This window comes from Lycorma delicatula, chromosome 12 (genome assembly GCF_047948215.1).
Source record: "Lycorma delicatula isolate Av1 chromosome 12, ASM4794821v1, whole genome shotgun sequence".
In the NCBI taxonomy this organism is placed as follows: Eukaryota; Metazoa; Arthropoda; class Insecta; order Hemiptera; family Fulgoridae; genus Lycorma; species Lycorma delicatula.
In genome coordinates, this window is record NC_134466.1 from 73,996,567 (window position 1) to 74,020,241 (window position 23,675).

Genomic DNA, 23,675 nt, shown 5'->3' on the forward strand with positions numbered 1-23,675 from the left:
AATACTGTTAATTTATTTCATTTTGATAAAAATCTTTCAACATAACTAAAAAAAATTAAATAAACAGAGTCCGGCATATAAATCTGAGATTTTGTAGTAATTGTTATATCGGCACCACTGTCAATGAGTGTTGTACATCGACAGGTCTATTCGTGCTATTTCAGTAGCCAGTATGTCGTGGTCGGGTGAACAACAAGCGTTTTAAAAATTTTGACTGCTATTTTAAAGCTAAATAGCCATACAAGCTATTTTAAAAATGATGACTGTTGTAATAGCGTTTATTTCACATTTCAATTTAAATCGACACGCGTCTGTTCCTAGTAGGAATACGATATTGTTGCGGGTGAAGAATTTAAAAATGAAACCGACAGGACGAAAACGGACTGTGAGAACGCCTGAAAACATTAACGCTGCATGGTTAGTTGTTACGCGGTCTCCACGACGTTCTGCTGCGCTAGCCGTTTCTGATCAAATACGTTAGTGCAGTAACTTAACGCAAATGATCGAGCGTCTCGCAAAGCGGCTTGCGAGGTCATCCTCGAAAATGTCCACCAGGATGCCGTTATTCTTATAAGTGACGAGGCGCATTTTCATCGGTCAGAATTTCTGAATAAACAAAATTACCGTTATCGGGCTTCGCATAATCGACGGAAAATTCTTGAGAAACCACTTCACAGTCTATATGTTACACTGTGGTGTGCGGTTTCAAAGTTCGGCATAATCGGCCCCTATTTTTTTGAGGCGTTAAATCGCAGAGTAACAGTAACATCTCATCGATACGTAAACATGTCGAAGGAATTTCTGCGACCGAAACCGAAGACTTTCAAGGACGTGAAATTTGGTTTCAACAGTACGCTGCCACCGCCCGTACGGCGAAAATCGCAACGGATGTTCTGCGAGAAACCTTTCCTGGACGTTTGATTTCCCGGTTTGACGACATTCATCGGCCGGCGCGGCGCGTTCACCTGATCCGGCTGTTTATTATTTTTTTTCTGCGGGGGTAACTCAAACGTAAAGTCTTCAGTAGTCGACCGCAGTCAATCGCTGAACTCAAGGAGGCTATTCGACGAGAAATTGCCAAATTTTAGAATGAGGTTAAGCGAGTGTGTGAGGAGTAATGGAAAACTTTGGACGACGTAATATTCAAATAAAAAAGAATCTATTTAAGTAATTCACTATAAATTGCAAAAATTGATCTTTAATTTGATATATTAAACGTTTTAATAGTACAAAACAGTTTAATTATTATCCCTCAAAAATCGTCAGGTTTATATGCCGGACCCTGTATTAGTTTATATATTGTGGAATCGTTGCTTCTGAGCACAGATAACAAACCTTCACTGTACCTCAAAAAAAATATTACAGTTTGGAAGACAATGCCAAATTAATTGAGTACATCCTTATGTACCGCGTATAAAGAATAAGCGTTTTTTCCAAATTCTTTAAGCGCTAATTTAAAAATTCATTATAATAACGATGCGCTTTAAATTGGTGAAGAGATTTCTTAACCGGTTTAATAATTAATTTAAAACGGTCACGAAAGATTAATAAGGCTGTTTCTTATAAACCGAAATATTATGTTGAGTTAACAGTTTTGTTGTCTATTTTGATCAGAAACGCTTCTCTGAAAAATCATATTGAATAACTTAACTTCCAGCGGAACATAAAAATACTAGAATATCAAGATTAATTAAGAGTTCATCGGTAAAGTACCGGTTTGAGAAATAGAAATGATCGAGAAGGAAGAGAGACCAAAGAATTTACAAAAAAAAAGCAGAAATAAAAAAATTGTTTAAAAATACTTTTTTTTAATTAAAATCACTCTCCTTACATTTTGGTAGTGTGCTGGAGACTTGTAAGATGAAATGCCCGCATACAAGTTTCCCTTTCAAATGACTTTGGAATATAATAACAAACAATAAATCAAATGCTTCTGCCAAATCTATTCCTTTCTTTATTTGTTAGTTCAGTCGCTTTATCAAAATTACAATCGGTTAACATTAAAAAGATGACCTCAATCAAGCGATGTAAAGAAGCGGTCGACAGTTCCTTCTGGTAGATAGATATTTTTAGATTTTAAAGTGTTATTTGTCTAAAAGAATTTAAATGTACGATTCAAGGAGCCTTTATTAAAGTTCACGTTTCTCTTTACCGATATTTTAACTTTGCTAAATTATACAGAAGTATCAGTCTGTTAGATCTGTGCTGATGTGCTTCTCTCAGAGGCGTGATGCTAGAAAAATGCTCATGAATAAAGTACTTACAGAAAAGATATATTTTTAATTACAAACTATTATCTTCTGAAATTTTATTACCGATAAATGTTTCAGTAAAACATCAAAGAATTGCTGCCGCTTTCTTTTCATGTTTTTAAAGTATACTTTAGTGCGATGATTTCAAGTTGTAAATTGTAATAATGTAATTTAAGAAAATGACAAAATATCGTAAGTTTTTCTTTTTAGGTTCATAAGAATAACGTGTAATGATGAATATGTATTATTTTGTCGATTGTAATTTATAACACGATTTTTATTCGTAGTTAAAAATTAGTATTAAATTACTTTGCTATAATGAACCTGCGATGAAATATTTGCTATAAAAATTTTTTGTTTTGAGTTAAAAAGAAAAACATTTCATTACAATTTTTACGACTTCAAATCATTGTACCAAAGGATATAATATACAGAACGATTCAGGAGGATAGGGCAACACATTAATAACATTATTTTATGCAACGATACTAAAATTAATGTACAGTAAGATTTTTCCACGCCCAGAGTTGTACAATGAATGCGATTATAAAATTTGAATTTCTGCATTTAAACATACACAAAAGAACAGACAATTGTAATTTTACATGTTAAGTATACAAATTACAATTAGTTTTTGAAAAACGGTGACTCATGGTGGTAGCAACGTTCAATCGTTTATTGCTTCTTTCATCTATAAAAAAAATTCATATTTCAATCCGATACTTTTAAAATTACACGTTTCTGGGAACAGGTGAGGGGAGGTTTTCCATAGGGATCTATTGTTTTAGGGTGGTTCTGTAATATTAGTAGGAATTATAAATAATTCCAACTGTTCTTTGCCATCATCCTTAATAAACATAATTCATTATGCCGACAAATTGTGAATAGAGTGGGCATCCTTGAACTACAGACTGAAGAGCATTTTTAGATAATTGTTTTTAGTATTGTCTGTTGTCAAATCCCTTTCTCATTCATTCCATTATCCCTTTATCTTTAAATCTGTATTTTCCAAAATATTTTGCGGGTTTTAAGTTGATGTCCATCGGATAATCATCTGAAAAGAAAACAAACGTTTGTTATTATGTCACTGTGTATCGATACTCATTCTACTAATGGTGGTGGGTGTGTTGTTACAAACATAAAATAAATCCAGTAGGATTCTTTAGAAATAATATTTTGTTTTTCATGTAATTCTGTTTCATTTCCATTCCACAAACATGCGAATGAGGTTAGATTTTTTCTTATATGAATATTTTTGAAGAGCAACTTCAAGTAGGCAAAATTATTTATGTTGCGACAGACTTATGGAGAAGATAGTATGAACCGTACATGATAAGAGCGATATGCCTCGCTCTTAAAAAATTCATTCAAATGTAATCAACCGTCGAGTGAAATTGTTTCAATGATTGCGAGTACATCACTTGAGTTTGTAACAGCTTTAGAAAAACAGTTTTACTTGGAAGCGTTGCAGTTATCGAAGGAAAGATGTATGAGGGGCTGCATTATGACAATCCTCTCTTGCTTTTAATGACCCTTATTCAGGAACGTTTGGTAATGAACAACATAATTGTTGCCCCTCAGTCCCTTTGTTCATTTAATTTAGGACTTTCTATCTCCAAAAATAAATGCCATCCTGAAAGTAATTAATTCTAGATAGAAGAGATTAAAGAACATTTTGTTGCGGGCTCTGCATGTTGTTCATCAAACGATTACCAGAATGCATTGCAACTTAGAAAAAAATAGTAAGAGTAGTTATCTACTTTAAGGGAGGATAAGTCTGATTAAACGAGTAATAAAATTAATTTTGAAAAAGTTTAATTTCATTTTGGACATATCTTGGTGTGAAAACCAGAATTTATTGCGACCTTAATATGAAAACCAGAAGATTTATTGCTGACCTTAATTTTTGTGTAATTTAATGGAAAGGCTATTAATTATTTCCGGGGACTTTGTTTTACAATACTTTAATTAAATAAAAAGCTCTATGCGGTGCTTAAGTACTCATCCAGATAAAGCATATCTCCTACATTCTGTTTATACATGCATTCCTGAGCGTACTTAAACTATAAGCGTATCACAAGTAAATGTAAATGAACATCTTGAGCGTGAACATAGGGAACTGTAGAACCTAAGTTAATAGTAAGTATTACACTGTATCTTGGCATACGCATTATAATATAGACCTCCAACAGAACTGGTATAAATTCATAGCGATTAAAAGGAATTAATTTCTATTTCAATCTAACCTTTTAACTTAACCTATTTAAGAAAAAAATATATGACAATATTCAAACGATCAGTCAGTCAACAAACACAACACAATCAACAAACACAGGTTATTGAATATTTTCCTTTATTACTATGGCTGCTGGACTTAATTAGATGCAGAGATCATGTTTGTTATATTCCAAGATCTACAATAAAAAATCACCGTAAAATAGTTTAACCGTTCTGTAGAATAACCAATATACCTAGCAGATAAGAGAAATTAAAATGGTTTTCGGTTGCTGTGACCTAAATGAATGTTTTTGTAACGGTTAAACTGAAATTCTGGATATGACAAATACCTGAGAAAAATCTTCGATTTTTTGTTTCGGGTAAAACAAATTTGTCAAAATGCAACCGATGTTTTCTGAAAATGGAAAGTTTCTTAAACTTTTCAGCAGTGAAAAGTTTAATCGCTTCAGTTATGTGCTTCAGTAAAGCTGCCTACAGTTGTGTAAAGCACCTGCCATCAGATGTGGGATCCCAACACGAATTTTGCTTACCGAAAATGGCTAAAAGGGGAACTGGAAGGAGTCAAAAAGAAAATAAGGAATAATATTCCACGTTATACATTTGTTGAATTCACTTAAACTAAAAAAATATTTCATAAACTATTAATTATTAATGATTATTTAACAAAGAATGTTAAAATATGAATTTCAAAATTCATTTAAAATATAATGTTATTTTACAAATCTTATTTGTATTATGTTTTCACCAGCAAAGGTTACAATACACGTTCCCTAATAAACGCATTCATTAAGAGAAACCTTGAAAACTCTAAACTCAATTCACAAGGCACAAATTATAGCGGTTAATTGCAATTTTAAGTATAATTAAAGATCAGATGTTTTGAAAAAATAAAGAACAAAAATCCTGGAGGTTAGTTACAAATATTTAATAAAAGAAACATCTATGTTACAGAAAAAAAACTATTTTTAATCCATTAATTAATTCTGTGTCTGTTTATATTTGAAACTGGATTTTCAAAAATAGTTTTGATTCGAGGTTCATCGGTCATGTATTAACATAAATAAGGTGACTTCATATAACGGTCTTGAACGATATTCCTCGCATTTCTTCTTAATCGCTTTCTTTCTTAGTAGGTAAATGCAATAATTCGCTCTTAATTTACATCGTCCATGTTATGCTGAATGTGACCAACACACACGGCACATACAGAGAGACTTCAGAAACGGACAAAGCATACGGTAAAAGCACACACAAGACGCCTCAGGAACTGAGGAAATTGCAAACTTGACCGACCTACAGGACAGGTGCCCTGGAGTCGTTTGGGAAGGTTGTGTTCCTCACATGCACATGCCCATGCACACAAAAACACATCCAGTAACACATACACACACCTCCTCTCTCACTCACACTTACACGCACCAACAAACACTCATTCATTCATTGAAGTGACTCAAATGTCTGTTCCTGTGTAGTGCGTGGAGTAGCTCTGATAAATTGGATCCTCTTCGTCCTGGTGTGGCTTGGGTGGGTCATTTCTCTGTAATTTCACTGGTTCTCTTCATGGCTTCAGGGGCTGGTTCCTCTCTGCTGACAAAACCTTCTGAAAATAAACCACATTAAATGAAAGCTAAATGTTCCATAAGTTTTTATAAATGATTTTCATTTTTTTTTTTTGGAAAAAAAAAAGATTTACTATTTACTACTAATTTTGTATTAGATTAAATAACATATGTAATAAATACTTATAACTACCAGACAGTCATGACTGCTTAATAATTTTAATTTTTTGACTTTTATAATATTTTATTCTCCTGATGATGGTCTAAGGACTGAAAAATCTAGGCATTTAATTTGCTGGTAAGGTGGATTTTCACTTTTTTAATAATTTATTAAACATATCAGTGGTAACCAAAATTTATCAACTAAGTAGCCTGATTTCAAGTAAATTTTTAAAAAACTTTACATTTCAATGTTAAGTATTCTCTTTCCATTTTCAGTTTTGCCTGAAAATATCAGCAAAAAAAAGTTACATAAAATATAATTTAAATTTTATTTTAATTTATAGCCTGTAAAAGAAAAATTATTATACAATGACAGGAAAATGAAAAAAATAAATACAATACATATCGAATTACTGCTAGCAAAAAATTTCCCTGTGTGAAATGAGGTCATATGATTAACAAGGAATACATGCAAGTAGCACTCACAAAGTCGATCTTCCATCATCGATAATGCAGTAAGTTAATTCTCTGTAGTCTCATCCACGCTAAGTTTTATAATTGCAATATGCAATTCTGAAATTAAAAGTGCTATACAGTTATTAAATTCAGGTAACTTTTCAGCCAGTAATAATTTAAAAGCAGATAATGAAACTATACGGTGGTGAGGTTACAAATGATCATATTCAAGAATTTTTCCTTCATCCTTTGATGAAGGGAAATCAGATGTTCAGAAAAGAAAAATGTCCAGTAACCCTTTCTTGTCATCGGAGAGAAAAAAATATGTCAATGAAATTCATAGGAATAAAATGATTCTCTATATATGAATGATTCTCTATATATGAATAATGTAGTTAATTTCAGCAGTTTTCAAAGAATTTATGAAATTTTCAACAAATAATTTGGGTAATAAAAAGTTTGTGCCAGATAGGTTTTTCTACTATTGTCTGAAGAAGACAAGATAAGTAAGGTAAATGAAAATAGCCTCAACATTTGTCAACTTATATAAGCAGGAGATGATAAATTTCTTTATTATGTTGTAACTAATGAAATAAAGATTTATTATAAAACTACTAAAATTAATTAAAATAATGTAGATAATGTAGAATCAATTAGAAAATATTTCAAAACAAAAAGGAAATTCTTAGCTCGTTAATGTCAGGTGCCATTTATTTCTGTTTGACCCAAAAGTACAAGGAATTTTAAGCGATAACATTAAAGAACAGATAAACTAAAAATTAAGTATTTAGTTAAGAAGTTACATTTTAATAACAATATCCAGAACATATGAAAAGTAACAAATTGTATTAAATGATCGGTGATAAAAAAAATTGCACAAGTAATTTTAGAATTTTCAGAAATATATTCAATTTGAAGCAGTGCAGCATTTTACATTAATAAATTATATCTACATTGGATAATAAAAAACATAATAGACCAATAAACTTTTTTTTTCTACAAAGTCTTAGGATTAGTCTATAGAAAATACGAACATAGTTTAACATATTTTTATTTTTTTCTTCAATTATACGTGACAATATCATCAAAAGGCTTTTATACCTGTTCTGCCTGTCAGTCTCTTGACCTTCTGAATTTGCATCTTCCACGAGGTTTGAGTAATCAAGGATGCTTAAAGGCCAATCTACGCATGCAACATGTAATTATGGCAACCGGTTTATATTTATCCATCCTATTTTTAAAAAATGTTGGAACAGCAAATTTTTGAATAGCCGTAGTATTATTTTCTACAATTTTTCTATACGAGTTAGCTAATAATTCTAAAAACTATGTGTATTAAAAATAACTGATACAATGATAATATTTAATGAATAGCAATGATTTTCTCAAAATGAGTGAGGTCTTTGTAGTACTTAAAGGTAATTATTTTCTCGAAGTGCATCGTTCAACAATATTATTAATTGCAATATTACCTTCATTATAGAAATTTAATTATAAACAAATAGATTTATTGTTGCACTTAGTCATGTGCTTTAAGTTTGGTTCAAAACAGCAAAGAAAATACTTTTGATCCAATAATTTTTGCTTTATACAAAATGTTTATTTTCTGAAAGAATAATATAATAGATCACAAACATCGCTGTAATACAACAATAACTAATGTATAAACATTCGATATTTTATTTTGGATGACTCTTGAGAATTTGTAACATCAACATTAATTTACAAAAGAAAATAGAAATGTAATAAACTACACTCATCAGAATAACTGCTTAATCTGCTGTAGGCAGTTGAATTTCATAAAATGGAAATACAAAAAAAAAAAAAAATTTGCTGTTCTAACATTTTTAAGGATGGATAAATAAACCAGTTTTATAATTACATGTTCCACGTGTAGATTGACCTTTAAGCATCTTTGATTACTCAAACCTAGTGGAAGATGCAAATTCAGAAGGTCAAGAATCTAACAGGCAGAACAGGTATAAAAGCCTTTTGATGATATTGTAATTAATTCAATCACAAAACGCAAATTTCCTTAAATAATTGTTATGATATAAACAAATAGAATTCCAGATTTTAATGTAAATTATCTAGGTATTTTGTAGAATACTTTGGCGGAAGTAATACAGCTCAGAAATTGCATATACCAAGAAAAGTAAAATTTCAAAAAAGTAAAAGAGAAAGGTTTTGAGACAATAAATACACAGCTATTACTTTATGTTTTTATAAGTCCAATTTATCTTCAAGGTAATCGCTGAAACAACATAATATTACATTTATAAAACATTAATTTCAAGATGTAAAAGTTATAAAGATCTGAAATTTCATATAGGAAATGTAAAGATTTAAAAGGGACGAGAATCAAGTATTCCAATGTTTTTCTATGAATTATTTCAACAAGTTTTACATAATTCATTCCTTGCTGTTTAAATTAGTCTCATTAAAACAGTATAAAATGTGATAGGTTTCATATCATGGACATTATTTTTTTTTACCACTTAGTATCAAAATTATAACAGCTCTTCTTTCTTTGGCTAAACTATAGCAACATATTCATATCGATTTATTAGATTTACAAATAGTAAAATATTTGTACCTACTTGTACCAAATGAAAAGTTTATCTTTTTTAACTGAAATTTAATTTAATTTAATTTTTTTTTTTAAGTCTGAAATTTTTTTAAGTCAGAAAAAGTTTTTTTTGTTGATTTCAGACTTTTATTAGTTAAAAAAGATAAACTTTTCATTTGGTACAACTAGGTTCAAAGTAGGTACAAATATTTTACTATTTGTAAATCTAATAAATCGATATGAATATGTAACTATAGTTTAGCCAAAGAAAGAAGAGCTGTTATAATTTTGATACTAAGAGGTAAAAAAAAAATATGAATATGTATGTTCACATCGTACTCATCAATCAGACCTAAATTCTATTTTAAAGAACTTCCTCTGATGGTCTTGTCAGTTATGTTCAGATAAATTAAGAAGTACCAGCTTCTGTGGCACAAGTAGTAGCGCCTCGGCCCTTCATTCAGAGGTCCGGGCTCGAATCCTGGTAGGGAATGACATTTTCAAACGCTACAAAAATTGTCATTCATCTCATCTCTGTATTAATAATACCTAGCTACAAAAATTGTCATTCATCTCATCTCTGAAGTAATACCTAACGGCGGTCCTGGAGGTTAAAAAAAAATATCTACATGACAATCTAAAGAAATAGTTCATTACATACATTGTCCCTGTCATTGCTTAATACAGAATTATTGTAACAACAAATATCCTGAATCCATTCTGATAATTACATGAAAAATAATTCTCTGCAAGTTTACTCATTTTTGCATTTCTCACAAACTTGTTTTTATTTTTATAGGTCTATCCACAGTTAAATAAAAATTAAGTTCTATGTTTTTAAATAACTAAAAATTAAAATTAGTAAGATAATACCTTTGAGGGTATGTAACCCTCAAGTACTTACTACAAGAGCAAATAAAAGTGAAGCAAATTTCTTGTCATCCTTAATAAACTCCCATAGTTTTGCACCAGCAGTAACATAAAGAAATAATCTCAAGAAATGCTTTTTTTCATCCTTTTTAAATTTTTCTGCCCATTCAATAATAAGTGTCTAAAATAGCAACCGATTAATGTAATTATTAGTAGTAATTACATTAATTTTATAAAAAAAAAAAGGACGTAAGCTACTAAAATTATTATCTACCGTAATAGCTAAAATATAATATATAAAACTGACATATGACATTCAAAATGCCTATCTACCCCCTCCAGCAAATAAAAATAAGTTAGTTCAGAATGGTGAAGACTGCAAGTTTAAACGATTGAAAAAATGGTGGAATCGATGATGGACTATCCATAAAGGGGCTAAACATTAAATCAATCACGGTTCATGAAAAGCAGAAAAAAAATGATTTTTATGATGAGATGTTGAAGAATGGTGTTCAAAACTAGCATTTTTTATTTTTTATTGGAGAGAGGATGACAAGAAATTTACAGAGGATATCATATGTTGAATCAACACCAGATGACACTAGTGAAGCGTATCAGTTTGTTCTCTTTGAAGAACAAAAATCGTAAAGAATTCAAAAGCAGAATATAAACTGTACACCAGAGTGCAAGTGTAAGGAAAGGATGGCAAATGTAATGGAGATTTACATGTAATGTAAATGCGGTCTTTGGAGGTATTACTGTAATATTTTGTTGAACTAAACTGAAATTAAAACTGGAAGTATTTTGGACAAGATGAAACAGCAACATATATTAAAGAGACAAGAAGAGGAAAATATGTTGAACAGTGTGACAGGTATTGAGGTCAATATCAAAAGAAGGGACAAAATCTGCGTAAGTAAGGGAATGTAATAACATTCTCAGAGAGCTGGCATCTCTCTGAGATTTATCCATTTACTTACATTATTAAGAATGCGTTCACATATCAGAACATCACAAACAATCAAAATCCGTTCTCATTATTGGCATTGAAAGTTTTCACCAAAATCAAATTATAAGTGTTGAAACATTATTTAAATTTATTGTAGTTCGTAAACCCAACAATCACTACTTTTACTAACAATAATGACTAATTGTCATATTAAAAAATATATCAACACTTTAATACTCTTATTTTAAGACTTTCGAAAAACTAAAAATTCTCAATTTGATGTGCTCATAATTTGTTACCAGATATCAAGCTAAAATTTCTTGCAAGGCTCTCAAAATGATTTAAAGAAATATGTAATATTCATTTGACCTAATTTCATTTAAATTTACAGTGACCACATTTACGATAACATTAACTGTGGAATAGCTTGGAAATTCTTTAAAATCAAATAATACTTCACATGTTATTTAAAACAATTAAAACGCTCAGTCCATAAAATGGGTATTTTGTAGTCGCACAAACTGGTAACTTGGAAGCTCCAAATAACCAGTAATACTAAGATAAAGTAACTAAAAATAAAACCGCTAGGTTTTAATTACAGTATTTTATTTTACACAGTTTATAATTTAATTTAGGTTTTAGTAAAACTTTTAACTTTAGCCTGACTGACTAAAAAAAATCTAAAACTGGAAGAAAAATTGTCTAAAGAACAAATGATATTAAACGAACAGGCACATTTTCTCTTGACACATTGCTGCTTTTGGGTGGCAGTATCTGAGAGCTAACTTCACAGTCATGTGAATGATGCACGCTCAAGTTATTGGTTAAAGATTTTTTCTTGGTAAACCCCAAACCAAATTACAAAATTAATAGATAATTCACAGGTGATTTCCAAAATCTTGTCCACATTTTCCAGTATTTTACTGGTAGTTTCGCTATACTTATTCTTAATTCCTTTCAAACTTTTAAAAATAGTTTTAATTTTTTCAAACTGTACTTAAATTTAAGTATAACTGTATTTAAATTTAGTTTTTATTTGGTTAATTAACTTTTCATTTTTATTAGTTAAATTAGATATATTGTAGACAAAATAAAGTGTTCTATGATTTAACTCTGTAAAATAAAATAACTCTGTAAAAAATGGTGTAAATGCACATGATTTATGCATATTTTGAAAATTCATTAACTCTGTTCAGAATCAAATATTGAAATTTTTACTGTAGTTTGCTATTGCGTAGATGCATCATATTACGTGGTAAAATTAGATTTTTGTCCCAAGCCCCCCACCAGAGATAAAAATCCTCAAACTTTCAATAGATTTAAAAGTTTGAATTTAAAAAAATAAAAAAATGAAGGGAACACTTATCAATGTTTTTACTCTAGCTATGGTGAGTATGACAGCTAACATAATAAAAAAAATCAATTCGATATTTCACAACCTTCATTGCGAATTTAAACTGTAAAACAGGATTTATTATTATTTGATATCAAATTTTGGTGGTCATTTTTACTTAAGGGGTTTTAATATAAAGGACCCAAATTAAAGAGGAGAAATTTATGAAAAAGAAATGTTTATATGTTGCAATGTTTTGGCATAATCCAGTCTAAAAACACATTAAAGTTTATGCTAATGTCTGCACAGCCAAAAACAAGTATGTATGGCTAAACAAGCATGGCCACTGCTCACAAGCAGTGGCCAATATATTAGGGAATAACTTATAAAAGAAATAAAATAAAAAATGATGAAGCAACCAAGAATATTTTGGCCGAATTACTTCATATGAATTGATTCTTCATCTTAACAGTATTTCTGACTGAAAATACTACTTACTTCTGCATCAACTGGTTCTTCAAAACTAACAACTCATTTTTATTGTTACAATATTCTGAAAGAGTAATACCTGCAAAGTCAGCAATAACAAAACTACAGGGCTTTATATAAAAAAAAAAGATATTGTAGAGATTTTTTTATAGCAATTTAATATATTTTTAGTAATATTTAACATAAACTCGTTTTTTTTTCTCAGTTGACTCCCTAAAGCCTGCATTAAGAAGCAGTGCTTCGAAAAATTATTTTTGATAAAATAATAAGCAGTGAAATAACAAGCTAAATCATTTTACATAAATAATGTATCTAAATTATTAGTCTCTAATATATGTTATAACATTCAGTAATACTGAAAAGATATCAAAAAACTGTTTACTCTTTAATGTTACAACCATGAAATATTTATAATGAACTTACCTTTTTAAAAGTATTATAAATGGTAATTTTGATTTTTGAAGAGAAAAAAGTGTGTGTGTGTGTGTGTGTGTGTGTGTGTGGTGTACATGAAAGACAAAAATATAGTTAACAGAGACCACTGTAAAGTATGATTGCCAGGATGCTCTTCATCCTCCGGAATAGTTTTTCGGTTCAATATGTTGGTGACCGATCACTGAAGGGATTTTTATCATCTGCTATCAAACCAAAACAGCTTTTTAATGACTATGTTAAAACACCAAGCTGACCGCCCAGCTATAATTTTTTCAACTCTGGCAAACTGTAGACAAAAACCTTTACGTGTAAAACCTTCAGTGTTAAAGGAAGGTGCAGCGATTGTGCTTCTGCGAATCAGTTAATTATTCTGCAAATCTGATAGCTGCTGAAAATATCTGCCGAGGCATTTCAAACGATGGCATCCTGACAGAAACCGAACTGATGACTGTTGTGTTATCAAGCTAGAGGGTCTAAAAGACAACCTCCAGTAAAGCCCATCATGGCTATGCTTATTATAAAAAAGATTTTAACTCAAGACTCGATGACATGAAGATTCAATGCCGTCAACCGTTAAAGAGTAAAGTTTAGCGTTCTAGAAACTTTTGCGAGAAAGAAAAATTAAAAGAAAAAAATTTTAATTTTAAAGTTTTTTAAACGGTGTTTCCGTACTTTTATTTAACGATAGTTTTCTGCGTTGCTGTTACAATAAGTTCCCGATAATTGTTTTCTTACTTAAATTTATTTTATTTTTAGTCGCCTAGCAAAGGCGTATTTCTCTTTTCTTATAAAGAGCCAAATTGGTTTTTATTCTAATTTCAATATAAATTTTCATTTGCCGTAGGAATCTGTAACCGGTTTTATTTTCTTTAAAGAATAATTTCCCACCGTCTTGACAAAATTAATTTTATTTTTAATATTTCCAATCGTAGAGATTAATTTGCTTAACGCGATCTCGTTAACGCTAAAATTACGTTTATTTATTTTTATTTTTTCAGTGTCTGTATTCTTTTGTTTTACGAAAAGTGTAAGCCGGTTGTTTTTTGATTATTATTCTGTCCTTACAATCTTTTTAAAATGAAGATTGTTTGTAGAAAAAAATTTGGTCGATTTCCTTTCTACGTTCACGTATTAATGACTGTTTTAGTAATACCGTTGAACTCATCTGTGTTTAACTTCCCGACTAAAATTCTGTCGATGCTGAAACAGCATAGCTATAAACAAATAGTATAACGATTTGGGTTTTGGGGCAACGGTGAGATGTCATTTGTAGAGCCGATAATCACCTGAATTTTAGTTTAACGCAGGTATATAGCAGAAGCTGTTCGTTCAGCTTTAACGAAGAAGGAAACAGGAAACCGCTTCAGTCATGAGGTTTCCTAGTTAAACTTGGTATATTTTGATTGTTGTTCTTAAGAATGTATTTTAAGTTGCGGCTTTTGGCCGGTGTCAGGCTGTTTTAATATTTTCCTGACACCGGTTAATTATTTCTATATAGTGAAAAAATAATGATTCAAGAAAAAAGTTTAAAAAATTAAAAAAAACTTTATTTTATTACTTTTTCTGCTCTCCAACCCCAAAAATCACATCCCAAGAAAACGATTAGGTTTATTTTCATTTAGTATGTTAAATGGAAGAAATAAGAAAATTTCACTGAAAAATGTACAACAAAAAGTTATCTAAGGTTTCTTTTTAAGGGGTGGGGGTGAATTATGATGATTTTTTATTGTAATATTATTAATAAAGATTTAAATAAACTAGAAACTTTTTTAAAAATTCCAGAATTTGATATTTTTAAACTTTGATCGATTCTCCCATCACCAATATTGTCTCCAAAGTTACGAAGACAAAAAGAAAAAAAAAATACCGTGGACACCGCATGACTAATTGTACGCCTATTAAATTACATATACACATTTTTTAGAATGAAAGGTAAATAAAATTTTATTTCATTAATAAATTCGGATATTTTTTCATATTCTTTATCTTATTTAATTATTATTTATTGTAAAAATCGTTTTACAATCAGAGGTTAATAATTGTTTATAAATCAATGTATTTAAATTAAAAAAAGAGATGAAGTCGGATTGGAACCGACCCGATTAAATAAACAATTATTATTAATTAAATTCTGAATAAGTGCTCTGTTTCTGTCCAACCTATGGGCCCAAACGGACGCAGCATAAAAGACCATACTTTCGAAGACACCTCAGTACACCGTGTACAAATGACGGCCCGATAGCCCGTAATCCTTCCCAGCAATCCTCCTAAGCTTGTGCATCAGAGACGCTTACGTACTTATGAACTCTAACTCGGCTGATCATACAGCCTTTATACTTAATGTGAGGGTCGCCTGGGCCGTGACCCTTTCTGCTAATGTCAGTTTCAGAAATCCGTCAAATACCAGGTTGCACAGCAGGTGAACGAGAACAGAACCCTGCGGGCTTCCCCTGGTGACGGACGTTTATACATACAGCCAGGTATGTATCTCTAAACAGAGCCGTACGCTTATACAAATAGTCACGCACTACGGCCTGCAGGGCTACGGGAACATTGCGGCGTTCCAACTCATAGAGGACTGAACTCCAACACATACCGGTGTTCTTTGGTGGTAGGGTTTCAATTAACCACACATCTCGGGTACGGTCGAACCGAAAATGTACAAGACCACACTTCATTTACACTCATACATATCATTCTCATTCATCCTCTGAAGTATTATCTAAAAACGGTAGTTACCGGAGGCTAAACAGGAAAAAGAAAGAGAATTCCAACATAAGGATGGAAATGCTGCCTCTATGTCAGTAAAAATTGCCAAAACATATTTACAGTCGGCGCTTTCCACTTCGGCAAGAGTATTTAAGATGCGATCCTTGGTTCCAACCCCTTTAACGAAGCCGTACTGGCCTCGATTAAGAAGCGAGTTCATATCGATGCTTTCCAGAGCCGTTCCACAACCAGCCTTTCAAGCAACTTGGCTGATGGGTCGATAACTGCTGATCTCACTCGGATCCTTTCCTGATTTTAAGAGCACCCTCACCAAAGCCACCTTCCAACAAGTCGAAAAGCAACCCTAGCTTAGGCACCCCGAGAACAGCCTGCCAAGCGGCTCTGATAGAAAATAGCAACATATGATAGAAAATATCCGAGTCAAGTTGATCAGTCCTCGGTGCCTTTATCTGTGTTATCCTGATTTTTGAGCAAGTTAGGGTTAAACTAGGCAATAACTCGATCAAAATGTTTATGAATGTTTAAGCCACCAAAGGAAAAACTGAATAGCAACCGCATTCGTGTAATTTGAAGCCTGCAATTTTTAATTTTTTTTTTTTAAACAAAAAAACACGGTATTTCCTTTAAATACAAATGACCTGAACAATTTCAAGCTTTTAAATATTTGTTCTGACTTTATAAATCAGAATGAAACTTTATTAAAAATAAAAGATATGTACTTCATCGGTTAAACGCTGTATGAACTCGTAAGAACAGAAAGACAACACTCTTAACACTTCTTCCTATGTGAATTGGACATAATAAAACCTTTCTTTATTAACTTTTTTCTAATTAGTAAATAGTGAAACAGAATTTTTGTTCACCTGGTCTAAGATACCCGCCTCAGAATTGTTTCATACTATCAAGATGTATTATTTACACGCTTAATAACACATTTCAGCCAGGTTTCTATGTTGTTTGCATGTACCGCCTGTAATTTCATGTAAAAAATGTTACATCACATCGATTATTATATTCAGCATTCCTGATGCTCAGTATATATACAAAATTTGACTTAAACTTTACTGAATGACCGATAACTAGATTTTTGAAAAAATCTTTAGATTCGACCAAGTCGATATTCAAAATGTGCGTTTTCAATTTTTTCTAAAAAACTTAATGAATATTACTAACACCGATTGTAAATGCCATGTTATTTCATAAGATATCGATTATTGAAATTTCCAATATTAATATTTTTAAATTATTTTATTTTTCTGACAGTACATATATGTATTATTACACATCCATAATATTTGATTTAATATTTTACAGCAAATACGACTATGCGTTCTTATGTACGATTAAATTCCATAAGGGCATAAAGTTGTAGATGACCTGAAATGAATCCCAGTTACTTCTAAAAATAGTAGAGCCATCCTCAAGAACAAAAAAAATCATGTGCCAGATTTACCAAAAAATGCGAGAAATGATATGTTTCCTACGGCCTTCTTCATCGAGTCAAACATATCAGCGTGCCGAGTCTGCAGAAAAAATTCAACTAATATTTAGCTGACAATGGATTTTTTACTACGCTCGATACACGGACTGGCTTTTTAGTAAACATCACTGCTCTCATAGAAGGCTGCTCTAACCGGTATCTCTTGTGCTTTGTTATCTTTACATGCATTACAGTTGTAAAAAGAGACCGGGACAAACAGTCCAACGCTACATGTTAATTTTTTCCTTTCTATTTTGAAACGATTGATTATAAACACTGCTTTAACTCGGTAGGAAATATTCATGCGCTCCTGCTATTATATTAGCGTTTTCACTTTCCCATCTACGTAGTGCTATAGCAGAGCTGTAGCTCTACAAGGGAAAGTATTATAATCGGTCAAATTCGGACATATGTGGTTTTCAGCCGATCTTCAGGTTTTGACATCTAAGGAATCCAAAAAACCAAAATCCAAAACAAATTTGATTTTGGACTTTTTCTTAACCGCAGTAATAAGCGTTCATCGAGAGCTTTTCAATGATATATCACAAGTGATACTTTTTCCATCGGTTCTAGAGTTGAACCTAAATGAAAATTCAATTTATGAAATATCTGGATCTATAACGGGAAGGCATATCGGTTCGATCAGACATCTCCTTTTCCATTTTTTAACATTTTTTTATTTTTTTTTTATTTAATTAAATATATTGATTTATTAATAATTATTAACCCGTGATTGTAAAAAGAATTTTACAATAAATAATTATTCAATAATAATAAAAAAATATGAAAAAAAAATCAAAAGTTATTAGTGAAATAAAATTTTATGTACTTATAAAAATGAGTAGACTATATGTAATTTCATAGCCATTATTACATGTGTGTGTACGTAATAGAGATGGTGAAACATCTGATTATTTAATAATAATTGAAAATTATAATTTAGAATCATATTATTTTTGGAAAGAAAGGAATGAAAAAGAAAGTGTAACTAACTAAACTGGTACAAGGGATTTATTTAATAAATTCAAATATAAAAATATTCAAATTAAAAAAATATTAAAAAAAAAAAGAAATGATTGTTGATTTTTTAATAATTCAAATAAGTGAAGATATTTTTGAAGAAATGTTATTGTATTTATTAGAAAGAATATAACTGATTTAAGTACGTTAGAAAAGAAACATATGAAGCAACTGCAGACTACAGACAAATAACGACAGCTGTCCAGTATATTAAAAAACAGTTTTGTAACTCATGTTAGAAAGAGAGAGATGATAGTGAGTGAGCTAGTAATATTATGAACAACTAACAAATCTGTTCGTTTCTTTTATTCTCTTGGTCTTTTGACTATGTAGGCAAGGCAAATAAAATGTTTAGACTGCAGAATTAAATGAAATAACTATTTAAAACTACATTATCTATACGAATATAATTTTGTCTTTGATTAAATGTTTTTAAAATTTTTACATTTCCAAGCATATAACTTAGAAGGGATACGAGGGCTTTTAAAATATTAAAAGTTGATAATCATTATTTGTTATTAATTTTTATTACATTTAAAGGAGGTAATAGAAACAGAAAAAATAATTATCAGCTTCCATTACGGCCCAAAAGCGTACTGCCCCGGGTTGTCTGCTACAACTTGATTGTTTGTCAACGGAATATTAAAAGTGAGGTGTCATTTTGTTCAAAATAAAATGCTTAATAAATTTTGTAATTAGTAAAAATGTTATCAAACAATTACAAAGATATTGACGAATAAAAATTATGATGGCCGCCATTTTGAAGGTGAAGTTTTCAAAATTTTTATTTTGTAAAATAAAAAACTAGATTTTCTAAATTTAATTAATGTAGGTTTACCCGCTCCTGAGAAATATTTTTTTTTTTTTAATATCACAAACCGGCGTCCGAAGGAAAACAAAGCCGAGCAAGACTTATGTTGATATGATTATTAAAAATTTGAATCTGAGAATTTGGAATTTGAATTTTATCTTAACATTTTACTTTTAACAAGTAATTGTGAATAGCGATAAATCTTGAGATCAACAGTCCACACGTAATTACTAAAAATCTATTCCAAATGTTTGAAGTTCTTTACGCATATAGTACGGGCAAACCCGCGACGAGGGATGCTAGTAATCAAATAAAATTTGAACGCGAATTCTTTTCGTAAAAATACCATCGCCAAAGAATAAAAAGTAAATTTAGTAAACGGTAATAAATAACATTGTACGAATTAACACGCAAGATATATTAACAAAAACTACTGATTGAGAATGAGATAATTAAAATGAAACCGCAGCATTTGCAGAAAATAATTTTTCGGGTGGCATTATTGCGGCGCCAATAAGCCGTAGACAGTCAAAACATTAGAGTATTATTCAACAGTAATTAATCTTATTCGATGTTTGTACTTGTGAAAAAAAATAAGTAACATTCATATTTCAAATGAGCCGTCCGATTATTTATATCATTCTATTCTACTAATATCTCAATTCGATTATGCCCGTCGCTAGACGAGAGTAATAAAATAAACAATTAATAGTGGAGTTCGTAGTAGCAGCAATGTTAAAAGTGACACTAATAATTACAGTTCGAACCGGGTCGGTTCGGTTTTAAGTCTCTCATCCTGTACATATGAAAGTAATTTCGCTCACTAGTAGTTAATTTTCGGTAAGGTTTTGGAATAAAATAAAATTTAAAACAATCGCATACAGAATTCGTAAACCAAGAGTAAACTATGCGAGGTATATGACAACTGAATTTCGTTGTAATAAAACAGATTTGGCTAATTATCCTTTGAATTATTTATTAAATTAAAATCTATCGGGAATTCGGTAAAAATAGCGTTTGATAAATTTAGTACGTATCACATTCTACCTTCATTATATAAAAACTAACAAAATAGAAAAATTCCAGTACAGTACATAACATACAGTACATAGTATTTATTTAATACCTAACGCAGTATTTGGAACTATCTTGGATTTAAAATGCATTACGATTTTGATTCGACGAAGTAGATGTCCACATTACGGCGGTGAAAGAAACTAGCACCGCGTGAGAATTCAGATAACCGTACTAAAAGATCAGCGAAATCGTAAAAATATAATATAAACAAACTTTGTTGCACAGTTAAATTCCTCAATTAACAAAATAATCTGCTAATTACGCAAAAATGGTAACGTAATTTTTTCCATACAAAAGTAATAAGTGAAATCGGTCAGCCGAATTCAAAAATTAGTCGGATCCAAAGTTCTTTAATAATAAACTCCACTGCCCGGTCAAGGTAACCCAAAATATATTTTCATCATCGCTTGAGAGGCGAAATAATAGTAAGTACAAAACCATAAAGTTAAATCGAGTAAATCAAATAACTATAAGAAAATTCATATAACATTAAGGACTTGGAATTTAGCGTTTGAAATAAATTCAATGCTTTTTTTATCGCATTTCATTCAACGTACACGTGTAAAAATTACTTACGGCAGAAAAGTTTCACACAAAAAAACTTTGAGGTGCCGACCTGACGTGTCACCTACTAAACGGAGAATAATAGAGGAAAAACCTTCGCTACATCAAAGAGGTTAACGAATATATATATTTATTATTTGTAACCCGGTAACACGAACGTATAGTAAATTTCATTACATTCTGATAGTTCATTTAAAATAATTAAAATATTAATAATAATAATCGACGTTTTATTTTTTTAAACAAAATCAGAATTTTGATAATTTTCAAAATTATGTTTTAACAGTAGATTTAAATTACAATTTTACTGCACAAAGATATACGCAGTATTTACATCTACATTAGTAAACCTAAAAGTGAGTTTGAACTTAAAAAAAAAACATAAATAATAATAACACACACCTCATCGGGTGCAATAAAACTAATTTTTATCTTTCTTTAAACAAAAATATATCGCTTAGAATAAATCCTTTTCTACTTCAGCCTATCACCTTGAATTGATTTTCTTTTTTGTACAAATATAATTTCAAGAAATAAATTTAAAGAACATTTCAAAGGACATAAATTAAGAAAATTAATTTTTTACAAAATTTTTTTAACTTAAAACTAGCGTTTACCTCATCTCCTCTTCTCAAAGAAATCTAAAAAAAATTATCTTATAGAAAAAAAAAGGGTCTTACACTTCGAACGGCGTTCTCCTCCTTTAAACAAAATATTTGTTTAACAATTAACTCGTTGGATATACATTATAGAACAGTTAATAAATAAAGACTGAACTATTGCGTTAAAAGCACGAAAGCGTTTTCATGGGGTTTTTAACCCTCGAAAATACAACCTGGTTCGCGAATGAAGTTTTTTTTTTACAAATCTTACACTTTTTTGTAATGTCGTAATAAATGTTACATTTTAAAAAAATCATTCGGTCGTACTTCGACTGATTTAAACATTAATTTTTGGTGAAATTATTACAAAAGTTGATCGAATGACAAAAATGGTGTCCGATTCTATATTCGGCTCAACGAGTAGGGAACGGGAAAGTCACGCGCTACTCTTCTAGTACTCGTGGTATGAAATATTAGAGATACTTACGCTTTTTTTTTAATAACTAAAAAAGTTTAAAATCATGTCACCGTCTACCGTTTGTGGTTACAGAAAGTAACAAACAAAACTTTCTTAGATTTTAAGATACCCTGACAAAAATGCTCAAAATATTATTGAAAATTTTCTGGCAGGTCCTTTAAAAAGTAATATTTTATTAATAAAGAAACACTTGAGGGCACAAAAACACCGACCGATTGTTCTCGAGAAAAAATAGAAACAAGCAAGCGATCACGGTAAAATTTAGACGTTAAAATTAGCCTAATTTGATAGTCGACGGTACACAAAGAACTATTTTTAGTAAAGGAACATGCCTGATCTTAAACTACCACCATCGATGTACCCTTTATGAGTTAGTCGGAGAGTTTTCGATTTGGTTTACAAATTTTAACCTCTCGCAGCAGGTAGTATTTGAACCGGCAAATCTCACATTATAAAACTAATTATTATAGATAAACCTTCATTCTGATCGAGACACAATAATACATTATATAAATTACGTCTAAAAAAATTACAAAAACAAATTATAAGATAAACAAGAGATGAATATTAAAAATTAAAAAACACGACTGCCCAAAAGAAACTGCTGACAAACGTTGTTCTTTTTCTTTTGGTTTGGTTCCATTATGATTTTCTATACTAGTAAACACCCCGCTTGAATTCTGAAAATCGGAAGATCGGTTGCGAAGATGTAATATTTCCGAATAACCGTTATTTGTTAAATCGAAAGTATTTGATAAACGCAAAAGTTAGCTTTCAATCTACTAAGTAACAAATTTTGAAAATCGGACGGTTGTTTGCAAAAATATTATAAGAACATCCCATTGCACCTCCCAAAACAGCACCCTACGAGCATTATACGTGTATTACCGATTGATGATCGCACGAGGTTTCTGCATCACTTCACCAGTAGCCTTACACTCAGTCCCCCATTGGAAGCCATATTATTAGATAGATAGATCTATTTATTTTATTTTTTTCTATTTTAATATTAAATAGAAATCTTTATTAAACAGAAATTTTTTTAATCTATTTAATATTAGTCTATTTTATTTAACGTAATTTTCTTTCTTTCCTGTTTAGCCTCCGGTAACTACCGTTTAGATAATTCTTCAGAGGATGAATGAGGATGATATGTATGAGAAAACAACTTAAGAATAACAAATTCTCATGTCAGGCTTACAAGGAAAAGTGAAGACTGGAAATAAACGGTTTCCCAAAATGCAGATAATATTGTGCGTGTAAGAACTTCATATAGTGAGCATTATTACTCTCAGAGAAAGTAATTCTGACCGTTAATTTTACTATCTGAGGTATTTTAGATGTATTATAACAACAATAAAGTCTGGAGCAGATAGAATTATAACAGCAAATTAATGTGGCCGTTGTAAAACAAGGAGATGTTATCTTGGTGTTTTCAACCGATTTTATCTATTTATTTAAAACATGCCACCAGGCTAGGATATGTTGTTAATGAAACTCTACAACAGAATAATGCCGAAGACAGTTTTGAGGAGTAGCCGAAGATAAAATGTAACCGATTCAGTAAAATAACATCAGAGTGTTAATATTTTATATTCATA

General features: G+C 30.6%; 1 protein-coding gene across 5 annotated transcripts in view; it reads right to left on the bottom strand.

Moving 5' to 3' along the window:
- Positions 1-23,675, bottom strand: part of LOC142332823 (growth hormone-regulated TBC protein 1-like) — a 97,307-nt gene that overhangs the window by 52,808 nt on the left and 20,824 nt on the right. For 3 of the 5 annotated variants that reach the window (XM_075379443.1, XM_075379444.1, XM_075379442.1), the window contains one exon: positions 5,910-6,090. In XM_075379443.1, coding sequence (XP_075235558.1) covers positions 5,910-5,923 — 14 coding nt within the window. In that variant the 5' untranslated portion in view covers positions 5,924-6,090. Of the gene's footprint in view, positions 1-1,831; positions 2,359-5,909; positions 6,091-23,675 lie in introns of those variants that run through there. The other 2 variants (XM_075379440.1, XM_075379445.1) reach the window with 2 other exon arrangements.